Source organism: Cucumis sativus, chromosome 3 (assembly GCF_000004075.3).
Source record: "Cucumis sativus cultivar 9930 chromosome 3, Cucumber_9930_V3, whole genome shotgun sequence".
NCBI classification, from domain to species: domain Eukaryota; kingdom Viridiplantae; phylum Streptophyta; class Magnoliopsida; order Cucurbitales; family Cucurbitaceae; genus Cucumis; species Cucumis sativus.
This window is the reverse complement of record NC_026657.2, coordinates 21,447,295-21,468,666: the sequence shown is the minus strand read 5'-3', so window position 1 is coordinate 21,468,666 and position 21,372 is coordinate 21,447,295. Positions and strand designations below refer to the sequence as shown.

At 29.2% G+C, this 21,372-nt stretch overlaps 3 protein-coding genes across 5 annotated transcripts; all 3 read right to left on the bottom strand.

The window, feature by feature from the left end:
* Positions 1-1,067: 1,067 nt before the first annotated feature.
* Positions 1,068-1,982, bottom strand: LOC101222354 (ethylene-responsive transcription factor TINY-like). Its single transcript, XM_031882069.1, has one exon. It carries the CDS (start codon positions 1,882-1,884, stop codon positions 1,279-1,281), a length of 606 nt encoding a protein of 201 aa, XP_031737929.1. The 5' UTR covers positions 1,885-1,982; the 3' UTR covers positions 1,068-1,278.
* Positions 1,983-9,634: 7,652 nt separating this feature from the next.
* On the bottom strand, positions 9,635-14,518 carry LOC116402560 (serine/threonine-protein kinase STY8-like). Of its 3 annotated transcripts, XM_031882028.1 has the most exons (10): positions 14,232-14,518; positions 12,908-13,823; positions 12,449-12,651; positions 12,282-12,336; positions 11,903-12,013; positions 11,679-11,729; positions 11,147-11,242; positions 10,508-10,583; positions 9,943-10,009; positions 9,635-9,718 (listed from the first exon to the last, which is right to left on the bottom strand). In XM_031882028.1, the coding sequence occupies exons 4-10, from the start codon at positions 12,330-12,332 to the stop codon at positions 9,643-9,645; spliced, it is 528 nt and encodes a 175-aa protein (XP_031737888.1). In that variant the 5' UTR covers positions 12,333-12,336; positions 12,449-12,651; positions 12,908-13,823; positions 14,232-14,518; the 3' UTR covers positions 9,635-9,642. The 3 variants fall into 3 exon arrangements, with proteins under 3 accessions (XP_031737888.1, XP_031737886.1, XP_031737887.1); XM_031882026.1 differs by having other exon boundaries at positions 12,282-12,651; XM_031882027.1 differs by having other exon boundaries at positions 12,282-12,651; positions 12,908-13,084.
* A 2,022-nt stretch (positions 14,519-16,540) lies between these two features.
* Positions 16,541-20,467, bottom strand: LOC101203918. The gene is made up of 3 exons (XM_004151003.3): positions 19,732-20,467; positions 18,438-18,798; positions 16,541-16,991 (listed from the first exon to the last, which is right to left on the bottom strand). The coding sequence occupies exons 1-3, from the start codon at positions 20,268-20,270 to the stop codon at positions 16,728-16,730; spliced, it is 1,164 nt and encodes a 387-aa protein (XP_004151051.2). The 5' UTR covers positions 20,271-20,467; the 3' UTR covers positions 16,541-16,727.
* Between the last annotated feature and the right edge of the window lie 905 nt (positions 20,468-21,372).

Here is a 21,372-nt window from a genome sequence, read left to right as displayed (position 1 = left end):
ATAAATATAAAAATAAGGAAAAAATAGAGTATGTGGGGTCCACTGCATGGAAGTCGTGTACCCCGTCCACGACTTCACCTCAAAACACCTATTTTTGAAAATAGTTTTGCATCTACCCTATTTTTGAAATATGTTTCAAATTTTACATTATTTTTAAAAAAAATCCTACATATGGGGAGGCATTTTTTTGTTTCCTTTAATATCCAAGATTCACAAAGTATATAATTTTTTTTTTTTTTTTATAGATTACTCACCAATTTGATAAAGTCATGATTGGTTACTTTATTAACTACTTTTAATTTAAATTACCGTGAGTGTACCATTCAATTTTTGTAAAAAAATAATAAAAGTTTTAAAGTTTCAATATTATGGTTTCACCCTTTATAAACGTTTTAAACCTATTTCTAAAATAAAAATCAATCCTAATTTTATATATAAATTAAGATTTAGAATATATCTAATAGTCTAGGAGTGATATGAAACATGGTAGCCAAATTTTATTTAGTCTTAATTTTTTCGTTTCATATATTATTATTATTATTTTATATTTTAACTTTTGAAAAAAAAAATTTAAAAACATGTTTTTGACCAAATGGAACACTTCCTTTTACAAATACATAGAACCAAACGCATTTCGTTCGTTATTATATTTACATAAATAAAAAAAAAAAACGAGGTTTTCATTTAAAAGAACATGGATACTCTACCTATTAAACAAAAATAGTTACAAATATATAAATTAGATTTAAAATATTAGTAGGTATAAGACGATATAAAAAACAATATATAACAAAATCTTGTGGAACCATCAATCAAACTTTATTTTGATTTTATTAGAATTTTTAACTGTCCCATATAAAATAGTGACTGAGATTCAAATAATTTCTTAGGGTTGAACTCAAATTCTCATTTTTTTAATTCCAATTCTAAAACAACTTGAAGAATAAAATACAAACATGGAAATTTTGGATTCGATTCTAATGTGCTATTACATTATATATTTTTTTATTTAAATGTTGTCAATTTTGATTTAAATTAAGCATGTTCATTTTCAAAATAAGACAAAGTAAAAACTAGACCATTTTTTAAATATTAACTTTCAATTATTACAATTTGTTTTCTTTATCAAAATCGCCACAATCTCACATGAAATGGAGTAGAGAATTGACTAAAATTTCCTTTCACAAATAATAATCGTGTTAACCCCCGAAAAATAATTAACAACGGAAACCAAAATCAAACCCCAAAGGACATTTTTTTTTTACAAATTTTCTTTCTTCATTCCCAATCCCCGCGGTCGAAGGTGACCGGAGCCGTACTCTGATCTGAAAACACCGCACAGAAATCCATTTCCGCTGCCGTGAACGGCGGATTTCCCCACCAATCAACGGAGTCAATAAACTCGAACTCGTTCCACGACTCAGCTCTTATATCCTCTTCAATATTGGGCAATTCCACAATTTCCGCCAATTCATCTGACCCTTCTTCACCATTCGAAAACGACACCGTCTCGGAATCAAAATCCACCATCGCCGCCGCCTTGGCAGCCGCCTCTTGAATATCCCTCGGCATTAACGACACCGGTCGGGGAAGCAAACCGGCGAGCTGAGGGAAATTGAGAATGGCCTTGGCGGAATCCCCTTTGATACTGAGCGCCGCCACGTCGTGTGCACGTGCCGCCATCTCCGCCGTCGTGAAAGTCCCAAGCCAAATCCGAGATTTCTTCCTCGGTTGCCGGATCTCCGACACCCATTTACCCCAACTCCTTCTTCGTACGCCTCTGTAAATTGGATGTTTCTGATCTCTCTGTTCTTGATTCCTCTGTTTTCCCCTTTTCATTTCTCTACTTTCAGATTCTGAATTCCAGTTGTTTGATTCCGCCATTGTTGATTCTCAAAAAAGAAGAAAAGAAGAAGAAGAAGAAGAAGAAGAAGAAGAGTAACATGTGAGAGTTTCGTATGGAACATTATATTATATGTGTGTGTATATATAAATTTGTAGGCTCCTAACAAAGCGACTTATAACCAACCAAACCTTCTATAATTTGACATTAATTCCTAATGAAAAGCTAAGAAGAAGACTTTAGAGGATTTCTAATAATTTTAACAAATATATATATAATTTTATGTAAATATTTTTATCTTTCGAGAAGATGTGTATAGGTTGCTTGACTTTCAAAACTCTTACTATTATTATTTCATCTACTAGTGTGTGTTCATATATGCTTACTTAATTAACTTTATTATTGTTGTTTTAATCATAACTATTAATCCTTCTTAACAAGGATGTAATTCTCAATTCTTATATCCTATTTGTATCGCAGTATTCTACAATATTATTATTATTATTATAACTTCCACTAGTTTCTTCTGTAAATATTTTAATCATATTTCTTCTATTTTATTTTAAAAAAATATTAAGACTGAATGATTTATTTGAATTAATAAATGTAAGACCACAGTAACAACAATGCAAGATTTTTCTTTATTATTATTATTAATGGTTAGTAGAAAAAGGATAAAATATTGTTTTGGTTATGTATTTTGAAATTTCTTTAATTTTTGTTTATATAATTTTAAATACCAAGTTGTAGTAGTGTGCCCTCAATAAAATATAAATTTAGTTTCCATTTTAATTTGTTTTGTCGCATTTACCTTTTAATTGATTTGACATTATATTTTCATAGTAAAACAAGCTCATAAAATTTAATTTTTCTCCAATCTAAACTACTTGCTAGTTTTTGTCCCACCAATTAAGTAAGTAAACGTTGTTTTAGATATACTCAGGAAAAAAAAAAATCTAATTGATGGATAATTTTTTTATGCAACATGAATCCACTCCTTATCCAAAGTTAAATTAAGTTAAAAACATATGAAAAATAAATGTAATGAAAGATGCATGAGATATTTAATAGGTTAAATCTATTTTTTTCTAGAATAAAATTTCACATGTTAATTAAGGTATACGAACTATAATAAATATGAAATAAAAAAAAAAACCTTTTGGTAGAAATTGGATTCTCACCCCGATTCTGATACTATCTCAAAAACTTTGAGAAGTGCTTCTGGTCTTCCCTCCAAATAAGTTTTTGATAGTTAATGTGGATGCAGTATGAATTCTTTCATTGCCTTCTACGACCTTTGGTTTTGTAATTTCAATCCTCCAATCGTTGAACTTTTTGTTATAATAGAATGTTTAAAACCAATAAAATCACTTTGGATTCAGACATATTTTTGTTGAATTGGACTATATCCAAGCTTTAGATTTGATTTCTAGGAAACAAATTGCTTTTAAGGAATTATCAAATATGACTGAAGATATTTGGAATGTATCAAATTTAGTTTTGTTAAGAGAGAAGCAAATAAAATAGCTAATTGGTTAGATGACATGTGGATACGAAACTTCCCTCCCCACTTTGTATCCTTAGCCATATTGATGTAACAAATTTACCATTGAGGCTTAATAATTTAAATTTTTTCTTTCAAAAATAAGAATAAAACATCAAATGATTTTAAAACATAAATATATTAATGAAAGTGTATGCTGGTAGTTGAATGGGTTAATAGCTAAATACTTTTTTTACTTGACTATTTAACGTGTTTGTATGTTTTCAAGAAGAGGAGATTTTGATTCAGAGTTTCGTGGAATTTTATGTTTTAACCTAAAATTTTGATTTTGATTTTGAATTTAGTTGCTGAAAACATTGGTGTAAAATCGAAAATTTAAGAGAAATATGAGTTTATTTATATAAAGAAATGAGCATAAATATTGGTTTGATCGCCATATTAATGGTAGAAGTATTTTTATTTTCTTAAAATCTTTAAGATATTATTTTATCCGAAGAAATTAAGTACAGTCTCGATATTATTGAAAGTTTGGAAAAACAATTTATATATATATAATTTAGTGTTATTATAACCATAAAAGTTAATTGTAATATTTATTCAAAAAACCTAACTTCAATACCATATAAAGCAAAGGTTGGAAGGATAAATGTGATCTTCTCAAATGGTTAGATTTTATAATACATGTATAGGGTTTGCCCTATAATAACACTCCTTAACTTGTCTCCTTGTTTGGGTGGCTGGAGGTATTTCAAATTTAATGTGTATTTGGATTATATTTTTTGGGTGTTTTAATTTTAAAATGTAAGTTATTTAAAAATAAATTAAAGTATTAAAAAACCAATAAAATTTATTTAATAAAAAAGTTTAAATAGATCAAATGAATTTTTTGAAATATATTTTTGTCCAAGGGTGACTTCAAACTAAGAAGAGAGGGCAATATTAGCTAAATTTTAATTTGCAAGCTACTTGAAAAATAATTAATGAGTGTAAAGAATATAAATTTATATGTATAGTAGACTAAACTTTATTTTAAAATTTTCTCAATTTTCAATATATATACATACAAATACACAATTATTGTTTATCTTTAATATAAATCATCTTTACATGCAAATTTCATTATTTTCTGACATATTTAGGTGACAATTCTAATCCTACAAAGTTTTTATATATAACTCAAAATTGTATATTCGTGCGTTTATATGAATATTAAATTAATGAAGTTTTAAAATTCAAAATTTTAGAGATTTATTCGGACAACAATTATTCTTTGTAATTTGATAGATATATATATTGAATTTTTATTATGAAAAGTGGAATGAAATCATGGTTAAATTTATATATAATATATATTTTTTAACATCCTTCTAATAAATGTAAGAGACTTATTATAATTCAATTTGAGACTTTAAAAATGTATTAAATATAAAATAAAAATTAAGAATATAGAAGACAGAGTAAATATAAATAGAGGATGAACATATTTACAAATGTAAAAGGGTTATGAACTAAAATTTGAATGCTGTAGTATATATGAATTTGTAGTATGGGGAGAAAAGTTTGGAATGTGGCATCAATTGAGACCTAAAAAATAAGGAAAGGAGTGTTATGAGATGGTGGTGATATGTGTAAGGTGTCATAAAAGAAGAAAGAAATTTGGTTGTACACCCAATGGAGCATTTAAAAATTTGCAGGAAAAAAACACACCAAAAAACAAAAAGATCCCTAATATCTATAATTAGGTAGACTATTAAATACTAAAAAAGCATTAATAAAATGTTATCAATAAATGCCTACAAAATCGTTTACTCCAATAATTAACATTTCATATATGAGAAGCATAATCACACCCTCCCCAAGTAATTATTCATTTTTATATAACATATATATATATATATATATGAAGAGAGTTTATTTAACTTTCTTCTCCTTTTATTTCTTTCTTTTTTTCCTCCTCAACAGGGAATCAATATAGAAAATGATTAATATTTACAAAATAGAAGTAGCATATAATTTGAGAGTGATTCCAGTAATGAATAAGATTATGATGAAATGTCAAACTTGACAACTTCACTTAGAAATGAAGTAAAAGATAATTATCTAATTTTTTTTAATACATTTTCGTACCATAATATATATATAATATGAAAGTTTATGTAATGTAATATATTATAGCATGATAAAAATGAGGTGAGTTAAAAGTGAGGGTAGGAAGAGCGTGGCCCCCACGATATATGGAAGTGTAAGATGGGGTGTCAATATTTTATTTTGCACTAAACACCTTCATTTGTGCCTTTCTTTGTTACTTTATAAAATATTCCTTTTCTTTCCCTAAATTATATAAATTAAATTATTTGTTATTTTTCTATTACGCTTTTTACTCACAAACTTTAAAAATCATTTAAGTTTTCTTCCTTATTAATATATATAGACACAAACACTTAATTCTTGATTCGTTGCAAAATTATATTTAACTTTCAAATGTTGTAATACTATAAACAATAAAAAAAATTAAATTAAATTAAATATTCCAACCACTAGTACAACAACTAATTTATTTGAGTTATATAGGTAGAAAAGAAATCAAGTTTAGAATCATTCATTTACATAGATACTCTCATTTTTGTTCGTATTAGAGATATACTCTTTTCTTTTTAAATCCTAAAATCTCACACAATCCTACAAAACTCCATAATCATTATTAAAAAAACAATAAATAGCCAAATATAATAAGGACTCCTATAAAAATTATATATCTTCATAATTTTCTTAACTAATCACAATAAATAAATTAAAGTAATTAAAATCACAAAAATAATCAACAAAGTCTTGGTTAATTGAGATTTGTTAAATCATAAATCTCAGTGTGTCTATAATTCTCAACATATCTCTCCTTATGTACCTTAAAATCTCTCCTTTTGTTTGTTAAACGACTCAAACCATCTATTTACACACAATTAATTATGTACTAACCTACCATTGAAAAGAAAAAAAAGGGGAAGATACAAAGCATTCAACCTTGTGATACTTGAAATAGGGAAGAGAGAATGGAAAATAGATGTGATGATGGAGCGCTACAAAACATAATTTGAAGCTAAAGTATAATGCAACTTTTGAAAGTATAAAATTATTGGCTTTCCAATTAGATATCAATAGATTTGTTTATAAATTAATAGTAAGTATTTTTTAAGTTTAAAGGTATTTTTTAAATATTTAAAAATTCTAAAGTATTTTTTAAACAAAAATACAAACAATATATATCCAATATCTAACCGTAAAAGTTATTTTTTAATTGACTTTTAAAATTTAATAATATCTTTTATCCAAAGTACAAGGTTCAAAAGTATTCTTTATAATTTACCCTATAAAATCAACTTGGGTCTTAATCCTTTATATTTTTTTATGATAAATTTATTCTAACAACCATACGTTTTAAAATATATAGAACAACTATAGGTTAAATTTATTCTAGCATGGTGAGATTTCAATTAATATTTGGACAAAAAGGGCTTATAAGTGGTTTTTAACTTGATCAAAAGGTCACTAACATTAACCTTCTAATGATTGTATTTTAGGTTACATTTAGGTTAGTGAAAATGTAATAGATCAACCAAAGAAAAAGAAACAAAAAGTAGATCTCACTTAATTAGATACCAATATCCTTTAACTCAATAGTAACAAGAATTACAACAAATTTTACGAAATTTATAATTTTAAGTGATATACACAATAAAAACAATTCAATTCAATTACATTTACAATTCAAGTTGATCATTTAGGATGGATGTATCAACAAAACTTAGTTAGGATTATATCAATTTTTATTATAGTTTTGAACGTTAGTTAATTAATTGGGAAAAGAAGGTTTTAAAAGAAAGTAAGTTTGAGAGTTTCTCAAAATAAATAAATAAAAAGAGGTTGATAAAAGTAAAATATTAAAAAAAATATCACGTTTTGTCCGATATTTCAATCTCATTGGCCTATAATTTCTTCTGCCCATCGTCATGGATCAGTTGGGATGCCTAAGTCAGACTGAAATCGAAAGGAACAAACTCCAAGAGAGATTTGGAATATTCTTCTTCTTCCTTAAGAATCAAGATGATTTTAATATAGGTTTGAGGAGCTCAACTCTCTCTCAATTTTCTCTATGCTATTTATATAATATATATTAAAAATAACTGAATAATATCAATATCATAAGTTATAGTGATAAAAACAAATTTTAATGAATTAATATATTTTTATTTATTAATCATCAACTCCAATATTAATGAAAATAATAAAACTAATTGGTGGGTGTTTAATAATTTATTTTAATTATTAATCTAAACATGAAGTTGAAGTAATTCATAGCAAACAAATCATCACATGTAGGGTAGAGAATTTTTAAAATTAAATTTATAAGTACAATAATTTTTTTTATTTTGAAAATGAGAATTAATTTAAATTCAACTGATGAAAATAAATAAATAAATTGAGAGCTCAACCATTACCCAATCTCACCTTTTAAAAATATATACAGTCAATTTTTTTGGTCCTCAAACAATGTTTTAAGAAAGAAGTACAAATAAATTAAATCATACTATATATGGTCATTAACTATTTGGCTTTTTCATTAGGAATGAGCCCTGACACACAATATTAAGTATAATAATTTAGAACCAATGGGTAAAATTTATCATTGCATTGATATGTGAAATTAAAACACAAGTGGTTTATTTCTTCTCAGTTAGTTTTTTATTATATAAATTGTTTTCTTTTACTCACTCAAACCAAGTCAAATTAATATATATGTATATATATATATATGCTATTCTAAATTTAACTGAATGGCTTAAAATTCGAATATATTGTAAATTGTGAAGAGTTTTGGGACCATCGAATCATTTCAAAAACATCTACAAAATTGTTTTATATTCTTTATAGAGTAGAAAATGTTTGAATTATTAGTTTATTTTATTTTTTTTTCTTTTATTTTCTTATAGTTGATTTTCACAAGTTACAGATTAAACGTTTTAAGAATAATTAGTGGGTTTTTTTTTATTGAAAAAATCTATAATTGCAAGATTATGAAAATTTACATTTTTTTTATACTATATGAAATGATTTTGTTCCTGATACTTTTTAAAATAAGAATTCTAAAACAAAAATTAATAAATAAAACACAATTGCCCAACTTTTAAATTTCAAATATTTTTACAACCCCCCATTGTACTAGCTAGTCTTATTTCTTACAAAATTGATGATGATAGTGATGTAGTTGACCATTTGATTATTTTTGCAACAACTACGTGGATATAGTGTCTTCTAAGTGTTCATTTACTATTGTAGAAAAAAGTTCATTTATTAATGCTATTTTTAGAAGAAAAAATAAAAAGAACTCCAGTTCTGTAAAACAAATGAAATTAATAGTTGGGTCCAAAATGATCTCAAAATGGTTAAATCTAACTCATACTTAAGAACTGTGCAGGTAGCTTGTACATGTGTTAGAACAATTGTTAAACCCCAGGCATGCAAGGAAGTATTTTTTATTCAACAAAATAGTTGGAATCAGGAAAATAGTAAGTAATATGTCCTTTTCTTCGATGTTGAAGATTTAATTCTTATCCATATTAAACTAAATGTAGATTCAAATAAGTTTCGAGTGTTAGATTTTATGTTGGCTATATTTTTTAAATTTGTTGTGACAGTTATTTCATGCAAAATTGTTTGTTATCTTATCTCATACTAGTACAAAAGTGGTCTACGACGACAGTTATTTACTGTCGTCAACGAATTTCGCGACAGTTATTTTCAGTCATAGAAGCGGGAGTCATGGAAAGTCCTTCGATGACAGTTTTCGAAAACTGTCGCAATAGGTTATTTTATGACATGAAATAAATGTCGTTAATCAACATTCAACGACTTCAAATAACTGTCATAATCTATTTTATGACATTTAATAACTATCATCATTTCTTTATTAACGACAGTTAAATAAATGTTACGAATTCATTTATTGTGACATTTATTAATTGTCATGAATATGTTATTCGCGACAGTTTTTTTTGTAAAAATGTCATTGTTTAGTTATTGACGACATTTTTTTCCAGTCAATATATTGCAATCGTGATAGTTTTTTTTTTTTTGAAAAAATTGTCATTGTTTATCTATTGACGACATGTTATTCCTGTCACATATAGAGCAATCGTGATAATTTATTTTGTTAAATAACTGTCATCGTTCTCCAATTTACAACAACTAATAACTATCACAAATTCTTTTGTTACGTCATTTATTTCCTGTTCCACATTTCTCAATTTCCTATAGTTTTTTCCTGTTCTCCATGCAGCTCCGCCATTACACGAACCATTTGAATGACAATAATGTAGCTGAGAATGACAAATTTGAAATTATACAAGTTTCACACCAATGTACACAAAAATAGCCAACACTTTAATATATATACACTATAATATGATTTATAATATTTGTACATCTTAATACAAGTTTCAATAATCCACATGTACGAAATACTAGCTCTTAATCAAAAAATATTTTAAATAGCATTAGAATATATTTGACAAGATTTTCTGCAGAAGCATAAACGACCAACCGAGAATGTTCGTCTCTGGAAATGTTCTTTGAAAGAAAACTCATGAAGTTGTGGACTCCAGTTGAACCTACAAAGACAACATGAATATAAGTATCCATAACACATACGTACAGTCAATGAATAACTAAAGATGACTACAAGAAAGAAACATAATATTTAAATCAAGAATAACAAAAAGGGGTCTAGCTTAAGCCCTAGTCCAAGCCAGCATGATCAACCTCAATTAGAGCTAAGATCAAGTAAAAAAAAGTTCCTAACTTTACATCTTAAACTAAAAAAAAAAGGTGTACTTGGCCTCGACCTTGGTCAAGATTGACCCTAGAAAAGGGGTACATAGTACATCATAGCTAAATGAACAATAGAAAGACACTTGTACAAATTTAAAATGTTCAATAGATGAAATAAAAGCTACATGATTATTAAAAAACGACACCTGATAAATTGGCATGAAGAACGAATTGGTCAAATAACAAGAACCAAATAAAAGAACGAACAAAATTCTTGAAAACAAATTGGCATGAAGAACAAATTGGTCAAATAACAAGAACCAAATAAAAAACGACACCTGTAAGCAGCTCCCACAACACTATCCCAAAGCTATAAACATCAGCTTTATGATCGTACGGTTTGTGCTCAATAACCTTGCATTCACCAACAACAAACATTCAGAAGACAAACAAGGAGGAAAAACTACCATCCCAATAAGGAATAGCAATGCATCTACAAACAAAGCACCTAAATGCAGGATAATATTTTAGTATTGGTGAATGATATGTCAATATCATTTCCTCTTGAAATAGAGAGCTATCAAGACTGTGAAAACTTGCCTTCAAAAAGTTCTATGATTCCAAGTCCAAAGTTATATAAATAACTACTTTGAAGTATATTAACGACAATAAATCATCAATGACAATCCAGATGAAGAAACAAGTTTCTTCTTCTTTCTTAGTTCCTTTCCAGAATTCTTAATACAACTATTGCACATCTGAAAAACTTCCTAGGAATGGATTGATGTTCGAGCCATATTAGTGCTGTGTGAAACTGAACGTGTACCATATATGACCATGAAAATATGAAAATATGAGGTACATAGAAATCTGATCCATTACACATTGGTTGAAATCTAATATCTACACTTTTCATGAATGCCAACGCAGCACCTGATGTCCATAGGGTGAATAGTATATATTTGCATGATACTAACCTCCGGAGCCATCCAACGATATGTTCCAGTTTCGGCAGTCATCACACCAGATTGAGCTAGCACTCTAGCAACACCAAAATCAGCTACCTTGATAACCTGTCAAACATTTTGGTTTAATATCGGTCTGGAATAGAGAACAAACTGATGAAAAGTTAATTAAATGAAAATAAAAAAGATAAAGGAAGCACACTTAAGAAAGCGACCCTGGGAATAACTTAGCTAGAATTGATATTAGCTACTCTGCAAAATCAAATAATGATTGTGCCTATAGATATTTATTGTATAAAAGAAAAATCATTGGAATCAAAAAGTACTTCAGAGCCTACAGTGGAGAGCAATGACATTAAAATTTTAATGTGTCAACTTTTAAATATTTAACGGCTCAATCTAGCACCTACCCTACTTTTTCCCAAGGTGTGAATAGAGGATGCCTTTTCTATATAACTACAACTAGTTAGAATTCAAATAACATCTGAGGTGAAGTATAACCATCCTCAGGAATGTAACCTTTAACAAAAATATTGGCAGCTACCTGAATCTTTGATATTTCTTCTGCCAGTATATCTTTTAGCTGCTTGGTATCCTGTAATTTCAACACTCCATGTAAAAAATCAATTCATGGATGGTATAAATAATATTTTTTTAAGAAAAAATAGATCAAGACCATTCTGAACTGAAAAAATATCCAATGTCCTGCCACAACCCATTCAATGTCGTGTGAAAATGAGAAAGAAAAGCCTTGGAAGACTATATTACCTCAATTACCCAACCATCAACTACAAAAAGATCCAAGGAAAAGCCATCTGTTGTTGAAAAAGCATGTGCTTCTTGAATATTCAGCCCAATCTCATAAAGTAAGGACGTCAACTAAAAGGTAATTTCTGCTCTGAATGTCTCACATATAATAAAAAATTTAGCTAAGTCCAATAAATCATATTCGGTATTTACAGCTAATTTTCTTCAAATAGTTGTGCTACAAACATGAGAATGTTACCAAAAGCATAAACGCTTAACTAAGAACATTAGTTCCTCCAACAATAATGACCCTCTCTACTAGTGTGTAAGATGCTCCTTTACAAGAAGCTACTTAGCTCTAGTAAAAACAAAAATTATACAATTTAGAGAGTGAGTTTACCTGACTGAGCAATTTCGGCTTGTCAATTGTTGATATTGTAATTTCATGCATTGGCCTGAAAGTATTGGGATGGTGCTTGAGAACCAAGGGCATACATAAATCTTTCATTGTTAACCAATCCACATGCAACATATGTTAAATAATTCCAAGAAAAAAAAGAACGAAACCTTTTCCGATTTACCGAGAAAAAGTTTGGGGGGGGGGGGGGGGGAGGATGGACTAAGAACAGAAGGGGCCATTGAACTCTTATTAAAGTGACATGGAGGAATCATTGATTGCTGTCATAACCAGAAAACCGCTCCTGGTCCACTTTTTCCTTCAAGCTCCAATTAACTGACTTGCCAAAGTTCCTGCCAGGAGATGAATGAACCTGCAAGTTGACCAATTTTTACATTTGCATTTTGTCGGCAAGAACTAGATAGAATTCTTATATAGAATGTATAAAGGTTAACTTTTAGAACACTGGGAAAATTAAATGAAAAATACTGTTCAGACAAAATAAAACAACAAAATTACACTAAAAAACTACTTAATCACATATATAGCGAGAGATGTAACATCAAATTCCATTACTTATGTAATATGAAAATCTAGTGCAATAATCAATAGTTCGTGATAGACATTACCTGTACGAGACGGACGTCAATTGCAGGTCGAGTAGCAGGATCATGCATGAGAACATAGCATACCTTTGACAGTATATTTCCACAATATACTGTCAATTGCACATATGTGCCATATAGAGAAGATTTTTGTGCATGAGAACATCTTCAGCCCTCTCTACATTGACGTCCATATCATACCTTTGACAGTATATTTCCACAATAGTCATATCACAAGGTCATAGTAATTATAAGACGGCAAAATAAAACTAACTGAACAGATTTGAACCAAGTCTCACATTGACCACACACGACCTTGTACATATCGCTTTCAAGCTTCTTAAAATTTTTCAAGAGTTTTAATTACATGAAGTTTTTGGCTATATCTAATTATAATTTCGAGTGGACATATTTCGTAATCTATGTTTCGAGACTTCAAATTTCCATTTCTGTCTAATAATATCTTGAACAAACAAGTACAATATTGATTTTGCCTAGTGAAGCTAGTATATATTTTTTATAAAACAAAAACACAGACGGGCACACGAACACAATGATACAAACATTATAGAAGAATTACTGCTTCAAGCCACAAATTATTTTTCCTTTTCCTTCAGAACCACATCTAAGAAGTATAGCATCAAGAAGGACAAATCAGCATAACATAAAAATAAAGATAAACTTTTCCTCTTCATCAATCCTGCTCCAATTTCCTCGTGATCAAAGCGTCGTAAAACGTAATTGATCAGCATAACTCAAGAAAAATATATTTTCTCAAATCGGATTGCACTAGCGAAAAATTACACCGTCGTTAAAGCGGCAGTGTACAACGATACAAGAAGACGGAGAAAACACGATGAATGGATTCAGATTCCAAGTAAGCAAAGAGGCGAAAAAGGTTTCAGCCCATAGCCATGACATCTCCTTTGGCCTTGATTTCCTAATTCGAACGAACAAAAATCAATCAAAAATCAACCAAATGCTTCATTGAGGCATTTCATCAAACACATTGTAAGCTACCAAAATGTTTCATCACCAACCTACACAAATTCTTGAAAACAAAGAAAATAATTTTAAAGATTGCAAAGAAATCGGCACTAACAAACAATTGGAATGACGCCATCAAAAATAATTATGAAAATTTTGGTGAAGATTTTACAATCAAAGAATTCCATGGCTTAATATGGACTGGTGTTCATATCTTTGGTAAAGCAAAATCTACCCTTAAAAAAATTCAATCAAAACTAGTGTTCCTCAACAAATAAGTTTTAATACAGAGACAGAACAACAAAAAGAAAGAAATGGAAAGGAAGAAGAAGAAGAATTAGAGACAGTAACAAAACCTAACCTTAGTAAATGTCTCCGACGTCGACGGCGGCGCTTGGTTCCAAAGATGGACAGTGGGCGACGATTGGCAGTGACAGACGACGTTGGGAGACGATCGACAGCATTTTCAGAGATCGACGGTGGTTGTTCGTCTGATGGACCTCGTCGTCGTCTGGAGAAGGGAGTTCAAGGAGTTTGGAGATTGGGAGGCGAAAGGGAAGAAATCTGAAAGGGGAGGCGAAAGGGGAGAAAGGGTAGAAAGCATAAAGGGGAGGCAAAAGGGGAGAAAGACGAAAGAAAGGGGAAAGGGGAGAAGGGAATAAGTTAAAAATCCCTAAAAATGTTATTATTTTTTATATTAAATATATTATTTTATTATTATTTTATTTCTATTTTATGACATCAAATAATTGTCGCGAAAAACATTTTCCGAAAATTTCTGTCTTTTCCCGCCAAAAACGCGTTTTTTTACCTTTCGTGACATTTTTTTTTCCTCTCTATTTTGTGAAATAAATAAATGTCATAGTAGAGGGTTTTTCTTCTAGTGTAAAGAATATCACTACCATTACCAATTAATTAATGTTGCTTCTGCACCTTATTTTTTTCCCTTGAAAATTCTAGGTGATTTATATTCTAAAGGACTCTTTTCTTCTTGGAGCTGGATTGGTTGACTTTTGGGTTGATTATCCCTTTTAATTCTGCACAGTACCTATGAGACTTTTCTTTTTATATGAGCTTTTGGGTTATTTGTGAGTCATTGGTGCAGTGTGTTATAATTTGGGGACTTTTACTATGCCTCCGTGGTTGTGAACTTTTTGCTGCTATAGAACTACTTTAGTGTGGTTCTCTAGAATTGTCTGCTACAACTTGAGAAGGAATTCTCTTACCTGAGGGAGCTTAAATATTAAAGGTGAAGTGCTCTTCATAAGGTAGAAGAATAGAAGAAGTTCTCGTTACAGGGGAATTTCATGCACATACGAGGAGCCTAATGATAATTCATTAAGTTGAGTTATGTGTGTGTGTGGCACTGTAATTTATTGTTGTGTTTATAGATAAGTATAATGTTATAATCACTTAACTTTATATTAATGAAATTATGTAAGGCGCTTACTACATACGCAAATGGTTTTGCACCAAACAACTTTAGTTCCAAATCTTGTGTTCTATCCTTGCAATATTTTTAGTTGTGCGTTGTTACTGTATATATAATCACAAGATTGTTGCAATTATTGTGCATGTAATGTGTTACCTTTGTGTATGAAAGATAATCCTTATTTCATCTGGACAATTATGTTGAATTTTGGACAAAATACTAATATAGTGCAGTTGTCTTACTTCAATTATTTTATGAAAAGATGGGTGACTCTAGATCTATAAAAAGAGCTCACCATCTTCATTTACAAATGTCTCAGTTAAAAGCATTTTAAGCTTATCCTAACTCTAATTAAATTCATTTTATATTCTCTAGTTGGAGAGTCGGTAAAATGTGATAGTGGCGAAAAATTTTGAAAGAGTGTTCTTGTAATATAATTGGGATCGAGAGAGAAAATTATTCTTTGTGATTGTAGCAATTTTTCACATAGTTGATCTCTTTCTTTTCTTTCTTATTCGTTGTTTCTTTTTTCAAGTTGAGAGTTTTCCATGCAAATTCTTATGTTTCGATTCGAGGTTTTATTACTTTCTTTAATTTATGTTATTTTTCTGTTTATTCTCGTAATATTATGAGGTTTTGTTCCAACAAATTAAACTTGGAGTCCGTCTAAGATTTAATCCTAACTTATGAAGGAATAGAAATAATAATAGAAAAAATTTAGTTTAGTAATTCCTTTCTAAATATATTATTATAACCCACACGAGAGATATCATAGCCTTGAAGTTCAAACTTCCTTTTCATTCCATGAGATTTTCTCCAACTTTTTGTATTGAAATTGAAGCCATTTTTATTTATTTCACACATCATTTAAATTTTTCATTAGTAGTTGTTCGCTATACACTTAATTAAAAAAAATTCTAAACTATAAAAAATGGTAACAATTAATTATCACAAACTTTAAGTTTTGAATTTGAACAATAGTCAACTCTACCTTTAAAAGTATTACAACTTAAGCTTGAACTAATAGAATTATAATCAAATTTCTTATTTTCAACCCTAAAAGAAAATACACTACTATTCTAAATATTTAGTATTTATTAGAATAGTCCTAAATTAGCCATAAACTATGAAGTTACATTATTGCAATTATTACACAAACTTAGCTTCTAAAATCCATTTCAGTTGTATTTATATAACAATATTATTCAATTGCAACAAACTTAACTTAATAGGACAAATTTACTTCTCAATTATATAAGCTCATATACAAAAGAAAATGATAGTAACACAACTAGAATCATTCTCGTGTACATATACTAACTCAAACGAAAGAAAACTCATATTTTATATATCTCATTTTAAATGAAAGGTGATACATATGGGATAAATGAAAGAAACATAAATAGAAAGAAAGGCAAACCATAGTCAAATGTATTTGAGAATATAAAAGAAAAAATTGTAAAAAAGAGTTAAGAAGAGAGCAAATAGAGCTTGATGGGCTAATGAAAGAGTCCTAATTTCATTGGGGGACTTGAGGGCATTTGATGATGATGAAGAAGGAGTTGGAGAAAAGAGAAAAGCCATTGAGATGCCATTAGTATTATTATTGCTCCCACTCTGTTTCTCTTTGTTATGATCTTTATAGATTGGCCTACCAATCACATGCTTGTATTGCCCACCACTCCAACCCTGAGGTTTAATTTTATTATAATTTAGAGAGAGAGAAAAACAAAAGTTGATGCAAAGAAAGGGATACAATTAAATTTTGTTTCACTTAATTTAAATATTTCAACCCCTTTTCTTAATTCAACTTTAATTAATGTTATAATTACACCAACTTTTGGAGTGGATCCACGTTCAATTACAAATGATGCCCATTTTTGTAAAATTCTATATAAAGAAAAAGAGTTTACATTTATGGAAGTTTTTAATTTTGTCATCTTCATTAATTTGAATTGAATTGATTTTCAGTTTTTTCCCATCTAATCTCAATAATTTTAGTATTGTTCAAATAATTAAAACACACCGTTACACTCTCTCTGTCTTTAGAAAAATTTATGACTCAACCATGACCTTTGTAAAAGTAGACTTATGGCATCATCGTAATTAGGAAAAGTAGTTAACTTTCTTTGCTACAAATACAATGAAGTCCTTGAAACTCTAACTTTAACTTAGAGTGAATATAGCTGAATGATAACCAATATAACCTTTAGTCTTAAAAATGGGTGAGACTTAATCTTTGACTCTATAATTTGTTATGCAAAATTCTTTCACAACTTTATATATATGTATATTTCATTCCTCATTTATAAACTATAGTTGTGTTAATAGAAAAGTAATGGACATCTTCCATTCTCTCTCAATATGAACGTGGTGAAAAATGGAATATTTTTTTCATAAGTTAAACAAAGATGAAACACTCGTCAAAATGAACAAAGCTCAACTGGACATATAAAGTATTAATTATTGACCAAAAGATCATAGATTTGAATCTCTTCGCCATACTTCTTAAACTAAAAATAATAGATACAAGCTAGTACATATCAACTCTATTTTCCCCTTGCCATATGTTAGTGTTGTTCTTGTTATTTAGGAATCACATATGACCTAAGCTTTGGTCGACAATTTCATTTTTTTTTTTTTTTGTTAATTACATTGATAATTTGATGTATTTAATTTTATATAGATAGAGCAGTATTTGGATTACAAATATGTCCATAATATGAATTGATAGGTTATTGTTAATTATTTTGTTTCAATTAAACTAGGAAGTAAATAACTGTCTATTAACATAGGAGATTTTCTTATTCAATTTAACTTTTTAAATGAAATTCTTTAGTGAAAATTAACTAGTTAATTTTTTTAAAAAAAAACTCAAAATAGAATTTATTTAATTGAATTATAATTTAAGAAAACAAAACAAAAAATGATTTATCACATGAAAACAATTCAATCATCAACCTCACAAAACTTAACAAATTTTTGTGGATTAGAGAATTAAATGTGGACATAGGGAGAAACACAGTACTCACGTTTATCATCTTTACTCTTATGTATTCCTTAATATATTTTTTTTCTTTCCATGGTGATTCTACTACAAAATCATCATCAAATTAGAGTAGAAGTAGGACGTACCTGAATATGATCACCGACGGTGACAACAATGGCGGAATCATCGGGTACAAAAGAAACCCAACCTCTCTTGGAGTAAGCATGGAATAGAGGAGAGGATCCATGGCAGAAATGGAAGCAAAAAGCATGAGAGAAATCAGTTCCTCTTATGAGCATTCTGATGACATCATGTTTGAAACAGTTTTCTAATTCATCGTTCCAAACACTCAATCCTTGCTTGATCTTGTGTTTGTAAACACACCACACTGATCCATGCCCTAAAACCACTTCATTTCTTGCAATTTTCCCACTGTTTTCTAGAAAAATTCCTAACATTTTCTCTCCCAATTTCTCTGTTAGTTGTGTTAGCCATTCCATTTTCTTGCTGCATGAACAAAGAGATGCACGAAATATATAATGAGTTTTTAGATTTGTATGCAATTTCCCAATTAGTGTATTTGGAAATGGACTTTTTTTTTGTTACATTAAAACAAAATTTTAATTTGAGTTGTAATATTGCTTGTCATTCGTTTGTTGAAATTAAAAGAAACACAATCTTTCATTTTGGGAATATTGGAAAGTTGAATTCTTGTTACAACTTTTTTAAAAAGATTACCTAGATGGAATGGTTACAAGATGTTTAAATCTTTTGGGAATATTGTTTTAAGGCCAAATTGTACTTTTCTCACCCATTTTTTACTTATCGTCGTCATCGTAGGTATGTATTAGATATTTTTGTTGATTTCTAAAAGCAAAAATGAGTTTTTTATAACCCTTTGGTTTATTTTCTTTTTTGGTTTTTTAGATTTAGAATGAAAATATCATTTCTATCTATTATTTAATATTTCTTTCATATAAATATAAATTTTAGTGGTGTTTTCAATCTAAAAGTCACATTTGCTTTTTAGAAAAATAAATTTTAAAGTGATTTTTTTATTTTTAAAAGTTGGTTAAGACTTAGAAATATTTGTAAACGAAATATGAAACTGATGAATAAGAAAACGTGAGTAAACAAATTCAATATTCAAAAACAAAAAATAAAATACAAAATGATTTATAAAGAAGGGTCTTTCTTTTTCTGACTTTCATTTTGAATACTCTTAATAGAGATAAAAAAAACTCATCTATATATACATACATATACATACAGAGTAGATGTCAATTATTGATCATATATTAATTTTTTTAATTTGAAAACACAATGTATTAAATTTAAATGTTTAATCCCTCTCAAATAAATAATAACAATGATAATAAGGAAACTCATATATTTAATATAAAATTGATAATATTTGGATAATAAGAAAAGAAAAATAACCTGAAATTGGAATATCCAATAGGCGAAATGACCTCCATTTCCATTTTCAAATCTTCATCTCTGCTCCACACAAACTCTTCACTAACCTCACTCTCATCCTCTCCATGCCAATACTCCTCAAACCCATACGCCTTCTCCGGCGACCTCCCCACCCCCACCTTCTTCTCCGGCGATATCCCAAAAACCCCTGCATCCGCCGCCCCCGCAACTGCCCCAATTAGCTCTACCGGAATCCCATGGTTCACCAATTGGAAAAACCCAAAGCTACACATTGAATCCAAAATCTTCAAAACAGAATCACGATCGTACGATTCAATCAACCTATAGTCGATTCTCGGTGGGTGCTCAACAAATCTCTCCCTCGGGAAAATGGTATCCGGCAAAACGAGATCAGGGACACGGAGAGAGTGCTCGAGGAATTCTGTGAGAACCTCATCGTTTGTGACGGAGGACCGCCGACTGGTTCTGATGGGAGATGGCGGCGGTGCCCGGAATTCGAAGGGAGTCGCCGCGGCGCGTTCAGGCGACATCATTACCATGGATATTGAAAAGAAAACAGGGGAAGTGGAGGAAGAAGGGTTTTGGTTTTCCAATAAGGTTGAAGGAAATGAAGAAATTAAAAGGGAAAAAGGGAAAGGTGAAGAAGTAATGATGGGATGTCATGAAATTGAGGAACATGGAGGAAATCATACTGGATTGGAGAGCTTTTTAATGGGTCTACTCTGTTTCTTTCTTTTTTGAAGCTTCTGTCTTTCTTTATATAATTCTAACTAACTGTGTGATTCATTCATCGTCTTCTTCTTTATTTATTTCTTTCTTTCTTTATTTCTTTCTTTCTTTTGCTTTTGATTTCTCTTTTTGAATTTGTGAAAGATATTAATGTTGGATGTGGTTCACAGCTGAGGTTGTGATGTCATTATGGTGTGGCGCCATTGGGAAGCACAGAGCTTTTAGGGTTTATAAGATGGAGGTTTTTGTGGGGGCAGAACAGAGCTATATAGTGCAAAAGAGCAAAAGAGCATAATAATTAATGAATTAATTTGTAAAGAAAACTAATAATTCAATGGCATCTTTAAGCTCTTTTCTTACATTAATGATGTTTTTTAATTTGTGATTTGTAAGAAATTAGTTTCTGTTAAAGAAATATGATTATATTTATTGTTTTTAAATAAGGTTGAATTTGCGTTACTTATTTTTCAGGAAAGTAAAAGAAATAGTCATTTGGTTAAAAAAAAACACTTTTCACGATTAACTTCTTGGGTGCCAATACTTGGTTATGATTTAATTCTGTTTTATACTCTTAAATTTGCAATCACTTATTCTTGTGAACACATTTTTTAATCAAATTTTAAAACAAAAACAAGTGTTTCCATTTTTTCAAAAGTTTTCAAAACTTAGTTTGATTTACAAAAACAACACTACTTCACCAAACCAACAAATCATGCTTAAATTTTAAAAGCTAAAAATAAAAAAATCAAACTTTTCACTTATAACAATTTAATCCATCTCGGGGATGAATTTATTAAGGGTCACGTCATTTCTCACATTATCCATTTTTATATTTTAAAATTAATTTTGAAATTTCATTTTACATTATATATATTAAATAATTCTTTATTTTAATTAAATTCTAGTTCTAAT

What these genes read in the sequence shown, in the direction of transcription:
- LOC101222354 (XM_031882069.1), bottom strand. Translation starts at nt 1,884, where the DNA reads ATGGCGGAATCAAACAACTGGAATTCAGAATCTGAAAGTAGAGAAATG.
- LOC116402560 (XM_031882026.1), bottom strand. Translation starts at nt 12,413, where the DNA reads ATGTTGCATGTGGATTGGTTAACAATGAAAGATTTATGTATGCCCTTG. An exon ending in AAGAAATATCAAAGATTCAG is followed by an intron (nt 11,243 to 11,678) that starts GTAGCTGCCAAT and finishes AATGTTTGACAG; the next exon opens with GTTATCAAGGTAGCTGATTT. An exon ending in TCCAGAGACGAACATTCTCG is followed by an intron (nt 9,719 to 9,942) that starts GTTGGTCGTTTA and finishes TGTCATTCTCAG; the next exon opens with CTACATTATTGTCATTCAAA.
- LOC101203918 (XM_004151003.3), bottom strand. Translation starts at nt 20,270, where the DNA reads ATGGTAATGATGTCGCCTGAACGCGCCGCGGCGACTCCCTTCGAATTC. An exon ending in ATTGGATATTCCAATTTCAG is followed by an intron (nt 18,799 to 19,731) that starts GTTATTTTTCTT and finishes TTGTTCATGCAG; the next exon opens with CAAGAAAATGGAATGGCTAA. An exon ending in CCGTCGGTGATCATATTCAG is followed by an intron (nt 16,992 to 18,437) that starts GTACGTCCTACT and finishes ATTAAACCTCAG; the next exon opens with GGTTGGAGTGGTGGGCAATA.